General features: G+C 41.6%; 1 protein-coding gene across 2 annotated transcripts in view; it reads left to right on the top strand.

Annotated features, from left to right (window-relative positions):
• Nucleotides 1–5,724: 5,724 nt before the first annotated feature.
• si:ch211-63p21.1 (uncharacterized) overlaps nt 5,725–12,174 on the top strand; it is a 6,873-nt gene continuing 423 nt past the window's right edge. The window contains exons 1-7 of one of the 2 annotated variants that reach the window (XM_014156506.2): nt 5,725–5,936; nt 7,383–7,489; nt 8,277–8,366; nt 8,968–9,042; nt 9,402–9,472; nt 9,591–9,762; nt 11,692–12,174. The exon at nt 11,692–12,174 is cut by the window's right edge and continues 423 nt beyond it. In XM_014156506.2, the coding sequence (XP_014011981.1) occupies nt 7,415–7,489; nt 8,277–8,366; nt 8,968–9,042; nt 9,402–9,472; nt 9,591–9,762; nt 11,692–11,913 (705 nt within the window). In that variant the 5' untranslated portion in view covers nt 5,725–5,936; nt 7,383–7,414 and the 3' untranslated portion in view covers nt 11,914–12,174. The remainder of the gene's footprint in view (nt 5,937–7,382; nt 7,490–8,276; nt 8,367–8,967; nt 9,043–9,401; nt 9,473–9,590; nt 9,763–11,691) is intronic. The other variant, XR_001322253.2, reaches the window with a different exon arrangement.

Below are 12,174 nucleotides of genomic sequence, written 5' to 3'. Positions count from 1 at the left end.
CACCCCTGTGCTTCACGGTTGGGATGGTGTTCTTTGGCTTGCAAGCCTCCCCCTTTTTCCTCCAAACATAACAATGGTCATTATGGCCAAACAGTTTTATTTTTGTTTCATCAGACCAGAGGATATTTCTTCAAAAAGTACGATCTTTGTCCCCATGTGCAGTTGTAAACTGTAGTCTGTCTTTTTTATGGCGGTTTTGGAGCAGTGGCTTCTTCCTTGCTGAGCGGCCTTTCAGGTTATGTCGATATAGGACTCGTTTTACTGTGGATACACATACTTTTTAACTGTTTCCTCCAGCATTGTCACAAGGTCCTTTGCTGTTGTTCTGGGATTGATTTGCACTTTTCGCACCAAAGTACGTTCATCTCTTGGAGACATAATGCGTCTCCTTCCTGAGCGGCATGATGGCTGCGTGGTCCCATGGTGTTTATGCTTGAGTACTATTGTTTGTACAGATTAACGTGGTACCTTCAGGCATTTGGAAATTGCTCCCAAGGATGAACCAGACTTGTGGAGGTCTACAATTTTTTTCTGAGGTCTTGGCTGATTTCTTTTGTTTTTCCCATGACGTCAAGCGAAGAGAGACCGAGTTTGAAGGTAGGCCTTGAAATACATCCACAGGTAAACCTCCAATTGACTCAAATAGTGTCAAATAGCCTATCAGAAGCTTCTAAAGCCATGACACCATTTTCTGGAATTTTCCAAGCTGTTTAAAGGCATAGTCAACTTAGTGTATGTAAACTTCTGACCCACTGGAATTGTGATACCGTGAATTATAAGTGAAATATTCTGTCTGTAAACAATTGTTGGGAAAATTACTTGTGTCATGCACAAAGTAGATGTCCTAACCAACTTGCCAAAACTATAGTTTGTTAACAAGAAATTCGTGGAGTGGTTGAAAAACGAGTTTTAATGACTCCAACCTAAGTGTATGTAAACATCCGACTGTATACAATTACAGAGCGACAGACACATTACATAGATACAGACATATTACAGAGATACAGACACATTACAGAGATACAGACACATTACAGAGATACAGACACATTACAGAGATACAGACAAAAACAGGTTCTACTGTTCACACATTAGGCAGCGTTTGATATTCTTTTAAAAAGTGGTTAGGGTTGGTATGGTTTTGAGTTGCTGTGGTAGTTTGTTCCACTCAACAGCACCGGTACAATTTTTTTTTTCTTATCAGATAGACTCTTATATTTCAAACAGTGAATATTAGAGTCTCTGGTTCTGGTATTATGCTGGTGGACATCTCTAACACATGAAAAATGGTTGGTTAGGTACCTGGGGGCTGAGTCCGTGATAATTCTGTGGACCAGACCAAGTTGAATTAACACTACTCTTTTTTCCACAGATAGTCAGCCTAGCTGCTTAAAATGTTTGACTGGTCTGTAGCTTTTCTTTAGATGTTTGGGGCTGCTGGTAAACCATGATGTGCAGACATAATCAAAATGACACTGGACTAGAGCACTCGCCAGAGTCTTTAGGGGGTCTATAATTAGGTTTCCATCACATTGATGACAGCTTTTCATGTGAATATTCAAAAATCTGCATTAAAACAATATGACGATTTTCCCATCAGATTTGTGTTTCCATCATGTTGACTTGTCTGTGTGTAAATACATAGTGCACATAAAAATAACTTTTGAAGTTAAATGATCACATATAGAATAAAAAAGACAAGTTAAATGGGTTTCCATGGCATTTTCAACTCTAGGCCTACTGATGGTTTTGTCACAAAAATGTTGAGTGGATATAGAGAACGTGCCCACTCTGGTACTGGCATGTGCCTTCTTGCCAACACGGTGGGGGTATAGCCTGCATGATGAGAATAGTATGAACATAAGTGCACAGCAAAATCAATGGTGTACATTTAACACTGAAAGTGTCAAATGTACACTGTTTTCAGTGAACATATGAGTCCTACTGTACCAATGTTAAAATAACAATTGTGAAAGATTTAACTCTGTTGCAGTGTTCCCTATTTTCTCTCAAAGTGTTCAAAGGAACTCGATTGTGGTGTCTGCATAGCTACTATTATAATAGTACTATTATATATTATTACTGTAGAGTAATAAGCAACACCTACTGTGTAAAACATAACAGTATAACGTAAATTGGACTCACTTTGCCTAATGCTGTGTCACACTCTGATCTGTTTCACCTGTCTTTGTGCTTGTCTCCACTCCCCTCCAGGTGTAGCCCATCTTCCCCATTATCCCCTGTGTATTTAAACCTGTGTTCTGTTTATCTGTTGCCAGTTTCTTTTGTTCGTGAAACCCACTAGCGGTTTGTTCCCCTCCTCCTGCCTGTTTCTTGTTCCTGTTTTCTAGTCCTTCCTGGTTTTGACCGTTCTGCCTGCCGTGACCCTGACCCTGCCTGCCGTTTTTGTACTTTACCCCACGTAACTGGATTATTGACCCCTGCCTTCCCTGACCATGAGACTGCAAATGTTCTGGACCCTTTGCACCCTCTCTGGATTATTGACCCCTGCCTGCCTTTGACCTGTCATTTGCCTGTCCCTGTTTTAGAAATAAACTTTTGTTTCTTTGACACCGTCTGCATCTGGGTCATACTTGAAACGTGACTATGTTACACTTTCTCAGTGTAAGAAATTAACACCTGTAGTGTTACATTCAATTATTTTGGGGTGTTGTTTTAACACTGTATGGTCTAAAGCCTAATTTGCATATTTTCCAGGGTGCCTTTTCTTTTTTTGTAAAATTTCAGAGTTAACACCCATGACTGTTTTTGTTAGACATGGTTGTTGAATTCTTTCCTTTTAATAAAGGCCTGGGGCTTTCACCAAGTGAGAACCTAGATTAAAATTAAACTATTACAATACATAACATATTTCACAAGGCATTACATTGGTCTAGTTCAGGTATTCCCAAACTGGAGATATGCGCAATACCGTCAGGGGTACGCCAAATACATAATAAAAAAAAAAACGAACAGTACATTTATATTTTCCAATGTGGCTATGAATTGTATTTCTTTCTTGCCTGAGTAGCCTCGTTTCACTGCCAATAAATGTATCGTATAGTGTGTGTGTGTGTGTGTGTGGCAGGCTTACAATAACGGCAAAAAAACAACATTTGAGTGTGCGCTGACCCTCGTGCTAGAGGGGGTACGCAGCTGGAGGTGGAATGGGGTACGGGACTATAAAAAGGTTGGGAACCACTGGTTTAGTTGATGGCCTAGTTTTATCATAAACAGTGGCGTTGGGAAACTCCTGGTTTACAGTAGTGATCTTAAGTTTGATACCGGAGCTCAGAGGCATGCGTCGAAATTGCTAAGCAGCTAACTTCGAGGCATTGTGCCAATGCATGTATCACTTTATTAGAAGTACGTCATCAATAACGTCCGAAGCTTCGTTTGATCACGTGCTTTTTCAAACCGTGTGTTGCAAAATGCGAGATTCCACAGATTTTTCCGTGGTTCTTGTGCTTTCTTAGATTCCAAGCTGCTTTCAAACACCGTCTACTGTACAACGTACTTACAAATATAGTTAGGATTTTGTGCAAAAATGTTAACCTGAACAGTAGCCTAGTAGGTGGAGTAGGGCGCTATGGAACATTCAGGGTTATGAAGGTACAAGGTTGAATCCTGATGAAGACATGCTATTTTTATAATTGTTTAATGTGAAACCACATTTTCTGCACAGTTTTTCAAATAATTTGTTTCATTTAGTACAGTATACGTTTCTGTACTAAGCAACCTAAATAATGCCATAGATTTCATTTTGAAATATAGTACACTTGAAGGCAAAAAAAAGGGAAGCATGGTGTAAGATGGGATACCTGGTAATCCAACTGATTATAGGCTACTGAAGCCAATGATTTACCGCTGTGTCGGGGAGTTTTGATGAAAACAGTGGGATATTTTTTTATATCTGATAATCACACGGTGTTATTTATTGCTGAACAGCAGATGTCACTAATGTGAATTGTGAACAGATAATGAAGCTACCAGCAATAAACCATTCTTCAGCACAATTTGGTGAAAGCCTTTAGAAATCCTTAGTTTTCCATCACTAGTTTACAGGCCACATCATGCTGGCTTGCAAAGTGACATGTAATCCTATTGGAATCCAGACAGAGTTAAGATATCAAACAGTTAGAATGTTTATTTACACACAAACTGCATTCAGAATGACTGTCAGGGTTAGAACTCTTAATAAAGTAAAAAACATTTAAAGTGGAACAACCATTTCAGTAATGGGTGCAATAAATATATTTAACTGATTGGATTAGTTTAGTTTGATTAATCTTATGCTAAACAAAGATAAATAATCAATCAATCAATCAATGTACATGCAAAACCACAGATATTAAAAACAACCTCCCAAAAATATTTACCTGCAATAGAGCATGCTGGGAAATTGTTTTATTTAACCAGGAAAGAACAAATTATTATTTTACAATGACGGCGTACCCGGCCAAACCCTCACGACACGGGGCCAATTGCACGCCGCCTTATGCAACTCCCGGCAGGTTGTGATACAGCCTGGGATCAAACCAGGGTCTGTAGTGACACCTCTAGCACTGAGATGCAGTGCCTTAGACCACTGCACCACTCAGAAGATAATGATGGGTGTGGTTTTGATGGTACTGCTTTACTCTCCACAGTGTAAAACAATAAGTCTGGTTATTAACACAAACACTGGGGGTTCTTTTACACCCCTGAGTGTTAATTTCACACGTGCAGAGTGAATTTAATGCCTGAATCATAAACTAGAAATGTTACACTGAACAATCAGCACTGTCCAATTTGCTGCGAGATAGCCAAAATGTTTTGGGTCAAACGTCAGCCAAGCATTGATCATCATGTCACCAGAATAATACCCTCAACATGTATTGAAAGGAGCATCAAGCTTTCACCACCCTGTGAAGTTCATTATAACTTATTTCATCCGTAGCCTAATAAACTCCATGCTTTCCCAAGTCGTAGTGGGAAGACCACACAACATTTCATTGCGTGACACCAAGTTTAATTCAAAATAGATTATGGTTATTATGTCAATATTTTTGCATTAAAACATTTCCCATAATTTATTTTACAGACACAAAAAGATTGTCTGTGGTATTTAGTTTTATCAAACATTTGGAAAGTTTACTGACAAATCTGCTGTTTTCATTGTGGGTGGCAGGTAGCCTAGTGGTTAGAGCGTTGGGCCATTAATCTAAAGGTTACTGAATCGAATCCCCAAGCTGACAAGGTAAAAATCTGTTGTTCTACTCCAGTTAGCCCACTCTTCCCTGGTAGGCTGTCATTGTAAATAAGAAATTACTTACCTAGTTAAATAAAAATCTGTCCTGATATTTTTTTTCCTGACATGCACTTTCCTCGCATAATGTCAAGCTATTTTGAGGACTCCCCCACTAAATGTCGAACTGTTTCCTAGCAAATTGAGTTATTTTACAGGCCCTACTTTATAACATTTTGAAAGAAAAAGCTAACATTTGAACTTAAACTGTATATGTTTATAAACTTTTTGGGAAAGGTTTTACACAAAAGCCGCACACCAAATTTCAAAAGCAGCATATGAACCCCACCCCTCTCCGTGTTGAAATCAATGATTGGTAAGATTCTGCCTCTCGTCGATCTTCTTCCCATATAGGAGTGGTTATACCAAGTGTCTATCTTCTATCTCCGCCCACCTTTTTGCACGCTCCCGTGTCTTGTTTTGGAGTTTTATTTATGGTCAGCGCACTCCCGATGCCGGAGCTATCGTTTGCTTCACACTGACATCATAGCGGATTACAATGTCAAATATTTTGGAAGCAGCACTAGCCTCTGGTTTTACACCCCGTGAGAGAGATTCGTCGTTTATATTCCACTCATTTGAAATATAAAGTTGCAATATTTTTCGCATGAAACATTTTTGGGGGATGGAATGATGCATTCAAGTTAAGGTATGGAGTTATGAAAGCAACCCAAGTTGATATGCGCATATCTGTAATAGGGGAATTCAATCGAAATATCATCGCATTCCCCATAGCTATATTACATAATTTAGAATAGGTGAAAAGTATGCTTATGTATGGCCTACGTTTTTCTGCAGCACCACAACTTGAAACGGCATTGGTTGCATTTAACTTACGGGGTTTCTAGAGAGAGTGTTTATTATCTACTTCACTTGCTTTGGCAATGTAAACATAGGTTTCTCATGCCAATAAAGCCCCTTGAATTGAATTGAGTGACAGCGAAGTCACAATGTTGATTGTATGCATGATCGTTTAGGCTACTACAGCATATTATGGAAATGCATTGTGAAAAATCCGTCGGGTCATGCTAATGGAAAAAGTTGTCGCGCTACGAAAAGCTCCCTCCCGCATTACGTAATAACAGACCAGCTGTGTAGAGATGCTCGTGTGAGAGGTGAAATACCCCTCTGATGACGATAAACATTTCAATCCCTCTCAACTAGCAGCAGCATGCGAGCTTGTGGTGAAATGTATCTCCTCGGATATACAAAAGCTGTCAAGAGCATTTTCCAATGGAACTTTCCACCCACTGCTCCATTCCTCTGACTGTTTATCCAAAATGTAGAAGGTTGTGTTGCTGTAATACTGTAGAGGGAATTCCCTATTGGGTATTATTTATAACGTTGAACATAATATATATTATACATTATAAACCCGTTGGCCCTGAATGCTGATTCACTAAAAGTGTGGTATATCAGACCATATACCATATATGACAAAAATAATATTTTTACTGTTCTAATTACATTGATAATCAGTTTATAATATCAATAAGGCACCTCAGGGGGTTGTGGTATAATGGCCATATACCACACCTCCTCGGGCCTTATTGCTTAATAATAACACCTCCATTGTAATCATACTGTAATTGACCTACTTACTGTAATAATGTTTGTCCATGATGAGGCTTATTTAGTTTGAAAAAGAAAGTATGCCTACCACATACCCAACAATTTGCAGGTGCAGCCAGGGGTTAAAAAGTATAGTCATTGGATACTACTATAATATTAATAGGTTTCCCTAATGTAAAGAGCTTTGTGATTACTGTCTGTAAATGAAAAGCTCCCTACAAATAAAATGTACTATTGTTATTATTTAATATATATTTTCATCCTGTCTTTTAAACTATGCCGCCATCCTATTGATGGGTATATATAGATATGCTGAATAACCCTGAGCCTAGGCTGCATTAAGCAGGACACAACGTTGGCCAATGTTATGTTCAGATAGACATGTGTTATGTAGAACAAACATGCCTCTCTGACGTATAGAACAAGGAATCACATCAGCTCTATTCATGCTGTTTCTGTCTGAAAGGTTCCACAACGTTTGCATACTGAACCCGAGCCTGACCCCTGTCTCCCCTGTCTACAGGTCTATGTAACAGAGAGTGGGTCAGGTCAGGGATGCTGCAGCATCGGAGGGAATCTGACTCTCATGGCCTGTTTTCATCTGGAGAGACCTCCGACAATGACTGTGAGGTAACATAATGTGTGTGTGTGTCTTTGTCTGTTTGAGCAGTATAACCCACACTGACTCAACCCTAATCATGTGAGTGCATGAGGGCACGAGATAGGACATTTACCATCCTGTGTGTGGGTTAGTGTACGCATGTGTCTCAGTGTGTGTGTGTGAGACATTGGTAATTAGGGCCCCACTGTTAGGTTTGTACTCTACACAGCATGAAGTATACTTTGTAACCTCTGCTGCTGTCCAATTAGTGATGGACGGATGGCTCCAGATAAATCATTACTACTTTCTGCTCTCTCGCTCTCTCTCTCTCTCTCTCTCTCTCTCTCATTCTCTCTTTCTCTCTTTCTCTCATTCTATCTTTCTCTCATTCGCTCTCTCTCATTCGCTCTCTCTCTCTCTCTCTCTCTCTCTCACTCACTCACTCACTCACTCACTCACTCACTCACTCACTCACTCACTCACTCACTCACTCACTCACTCACTCACTCACTCACTCACTCACTCACTCACTCACTCACTCACTCACTCACTCACTCACTCACTCACTCACTCACTCACTCACTCACTCACTCACTCACTCACTCACTCACTCACTCACTCACTCTCTCTCTCATTCACTCCCTCTCTGTCTCTCTCTCTCTCTCTCTCTCTCTCTCTCTCTCTCCGTTCCTCATTTATCATGCTTATCTCTCCATTTCTTGCTCTGTCACACACACTATCTCTCTCTCATGCTGTTTCTCTCTCTCTTACTGTTTCTCTCTCTCTATATCTCTCACTTACTGTTTCTCTCTGCAGATGGGGGCAAGTTGTGGAGAAGTTGGCGTAGTGTGTTTGTGTGAGACTGGACCCTGCACACTATACTCTGAAGCACATACACAGACGCCGGTGAGAAGTGGTGTTCTATAATATCATTTTTTACATCCAAGGGAAGATACAGAAGCATCAATTAACCTGGACAATATTTAAGCAGGATTCAATCCAAAACTGCACTATTACAGTGGGTTTTGACTCTTCATTACAATGCTTCACTCCAACGCTTCGCATGAAATTCGCATACAGTGGAGCAGAGCTCAACTTTTCTACCAATCCGCTAGCAGGGCTCTCTCCGCTCACCTTCCCACAATCCCACACACATTTCTCTGCGTGTGCCCTCGTTGAAAAAGAATGGGGGCGGAACTTCTCCTGTTGAATTCGTTGTTAGCGAAAACCGTACGCTATAGTGCGCTTGACATTTAAGTGTAATAGTCAGTTGAGCCGACTTCTGCACCGTTTACTGCAAACGTGGGAACATTGCCTTTAAAATCTGCATTGTTGACAATGCGCAATTGGATTGAGTCCCGGCTTTAGTTTGTTATGCCTCGTTGAAATGCATATTTATCTCTCCCTATGCATTTCATCTACACACGTATCATGCTGTACACCACTCACGACTCTGTCTCTCTCTCTCTCTCTCTCTCTCTCTCTCTCTCTCTCTCTCTCTCTCTAGGACACACTGAAATGTGAACACTGTGGGAAAAACAGGGTAGTGATAACCAGGTACTCAGAGGGATATGGCACAGAGGTAGGGTGTGTGTGTGTGTGTGTGTGTGTGTGTGTGTGTGTGTGTGTGTGTGTGTGTGTGTGTGTGTGTGTGTGTGTGTGTGTGTGTGTGTGTGTGTGTGTGTGTGTGTGTGTGTGTGTGTGTGTGTGTGTGTGTGTGTGTTCGTTCAATGACACAAATATTGATGTTACAAAACATCAGTACGGTTTCCACTCAGTATGGTTTATTGAAAATCCCGGCACTGCACATAATGTTGAATGATGATGCACACAAACATACTGAAGTATTACCTTTGTCTAAAATGTAGGTGGCTGAAACCAATGAGTGATTGTACTGCACATGTGTACGTGTGTCTAATTCATGTGACTCATACTGTGCAGGAAGAGTGTGCCCTGTCTGATCCTCAGGGTGACAGCGATGCAGACGCTGACATCGAGGACACAGATTGCAGGTTCGACACACACCCACACACACACACACAAGCACACACACACTGCTTACTCACCAATCGGTCACTCATAAACAGTACGTATTGTCTTTTCATTTTGTTGCTGTTTCGATTGGTCCAGACTACAGGAGCCAGGTTCTCTCCAGCGAATCAGTTCGCGGAGACGGAAGCGACCACGAATAGCACGGCAGGACACCACGGAGAGTGAGGACGATGGGGGGAGGAGTCACAGGAGTCACCGCTGGAGCCTCAGACTCAGTCCCCACCGGGCTCACAACAGAACCTTACTAGAGGTACCTCAACCACACAGAACCACATCACAAACCTAATACACAACCACAGTTAAACCTCATCGCAACCACATACAGTGAGGGAAAAAAGTATTTGATCCCCTGCTGATTTTGTACGTTTGCCCACTGACAAAGAAATGATCAGTCTATAATTTTAATGGTAGGTTTATTTGAACAGTGAGAGACAGAATAACAACAAAAAAATCCAGAAAAACGCATGTCAAAAATGTTATAAAATTATTTGCATTTTAATGAGGGAAATACGTATTTGACCCCTCTGCAAAACATGACTTAGTACTTGGTGGCAAAACCCTTGTTGGCAATCACAGAGGTCAGACGTTTCTTGTAGTTGGCCAACAGGTTTGCACACATCTCAGGAGGGATTTTGTCCCACTCCTCTTTGCAGATCTTCTCCAAGTCATTAAGGTTTCGAGGCTTACGTTTGGCAACTCGAACCTTCAGCTCCTTCCACAGATTTTCTATGGTATTAAGGTCTGGAGACTGGCTAGGCCACTCCAGGACCTTAATGTGCTTCTTCTTGAGCCACTCCTTTGTTGCCTTGGCCGTGTGTTTTGGGTCATTGTCATGCTGGAATACACATCCACGACCCATTTTCAATGCCCTGGCTGAGGGAAGGAGGTTCTCACCCAAGATTTGACGGTACATGGCCCCGTCCATCGTCCCTTTGATGCGGTGAAGTTGTCCTGTCCCCTTAGCAGAAAAACACCCCCAAAGCATAATGTTTCCACCTCCATGTTTGACGGTGGGATGGTGATCTTGGGGTCATAGGCAGCATTCCTCCTCCAAACACAGCGAGTTGAGTTGATGCCAAAGAACTCCATTTTGGTCCCATCTGACCACAACACTTTCACCCAGTTGTCCTCTGAATCATTCAGATGTTCATTGGCAAACTTCAGACGGGCACTGCAGGATTTCAGTCCTTCATGGCGTACATTTTAGTCATTTAGCAGACGCTCTTATCCAGAGCGACTTACAGTAGTGAACACAAACATTTCATACATTTTTTCCCCCATACTGGTCCCCCGTGGTAATCGAACCCACAACCCTGGCATTGCAAACACCATGCTCTACCAACTGAGCCACACGGGATCGGGCGTAGTGTGTTACCAATTGTATTCTTGGTGACTATGGTCCCAGCTGCCTTGAGATCATTGACAAGATTCTCCTGTGTTGTTCTGGACTGATTCCTCACCGTTCTCATGATCATTGCAACTCCACGAGGTGAGATCTTGCAGGGAGCCCCAGGCAGAGGGAGATTGACAGTTCTTTTGTGTTTCTTCCATTTGCGAATAATCGCACCAACTGTTGTCACCTTCTCACCAAACTGCTTGGCGATGGTCTTGTAGCCCATTCCAGCGTTGTGTAGGTCTACAATCTTGTCCCTGACATCCTTGGAGAGCTCTTTGATCTTGGCCATAGTGGAGAGTTTGGAATCTGATTGATTGATTGCTTCTGTGGACAGCTGTATTTTATACAGGTAACAAACTGAGATTAGGAGCACTCCCTGTAAGAGTGTGCTCCTAATCTCAGCTCGTTACCTGTATAAAAGACACCTGGGAGCCAGAAATCTTTCTGATTGAGAGGGGGTCAAATACTTATTTCCCTCATTAAAATGCAAATCAATTTATAACATTTTTGACATGTGTTTTTCTGGATTTTTTTGTTGTTCAAATAAACCTACCATTAAAATTATAGACTGATAATTTCTTTATCAGTGGGCAAATGTACAAAATCAGCAGGGGATCAAATACATTTTTCCCTCACTGTAATGAAACCACCATGTAATGAAAGCCTCTCTCTCTCTCTCTCTCTCTCTCTCTCTCTCTCTCTCTCTCTCTCTCTCTCTCTCTCTCTCTCTCTCTCTCTCTCTCTCTCTCTCTCTCTCTCTCTCTCTCTCTCTCTCTCTCTCAGGAGAGTGTGTCACAGGTCAGACCGTTAGTGATCTGTCGGCCCAGTGTCAGAGGAGACGGTCAGGGTCCTCCAGTCGAAGGGCCCAGAACTGGCCCAAAATGTCTCTGGTTCCTGTGGCCCTCGTCTCTCTCTCTGCCTGTCGTTCTCCTCCTCTCCATCCCTCTCTCTCTCTCCTTAGTCATCGTCATCATATCTTTCCTGATGCCTCGGGCCAGTACTTGACCTCACTTCTCTGTTTTATTTAATTCATTGTAATATTTTTCATTGAGTAATATAATTATGCTTTAATCACCTCGCGTCACCGCATCATGTTGTTAATTCATGTGTGTATACTGTAAACAAATCATATTAGACCATAAGCCATAGCAGCATCAGACCATAAGCCATAGCAGCATCAGACCATAAGCCATAGCAGCATCAGACCATAAACCATAGCAGCATCAGACCATAAGCCATAGCAGCATCAGACCATAAACCATAGCA

Source organism: Salmo salar, chromosome ssa18 (genome assembly GCF_905237065.1).
Source record: "Salmo salar chromosome ssa18, Ssal_v3.1, whole genome shotgun sequence".
In the NCBI taxonomy this organism is placed as follows: Eukaryota; Metazoa; Chordata; class Actinopteri; order Salmoniformes; family Salmonidae; genus Salmo; species Salmo salar.
This window is presented reverse-complemented; position numbering and strand designations above follow the sequence as displayed.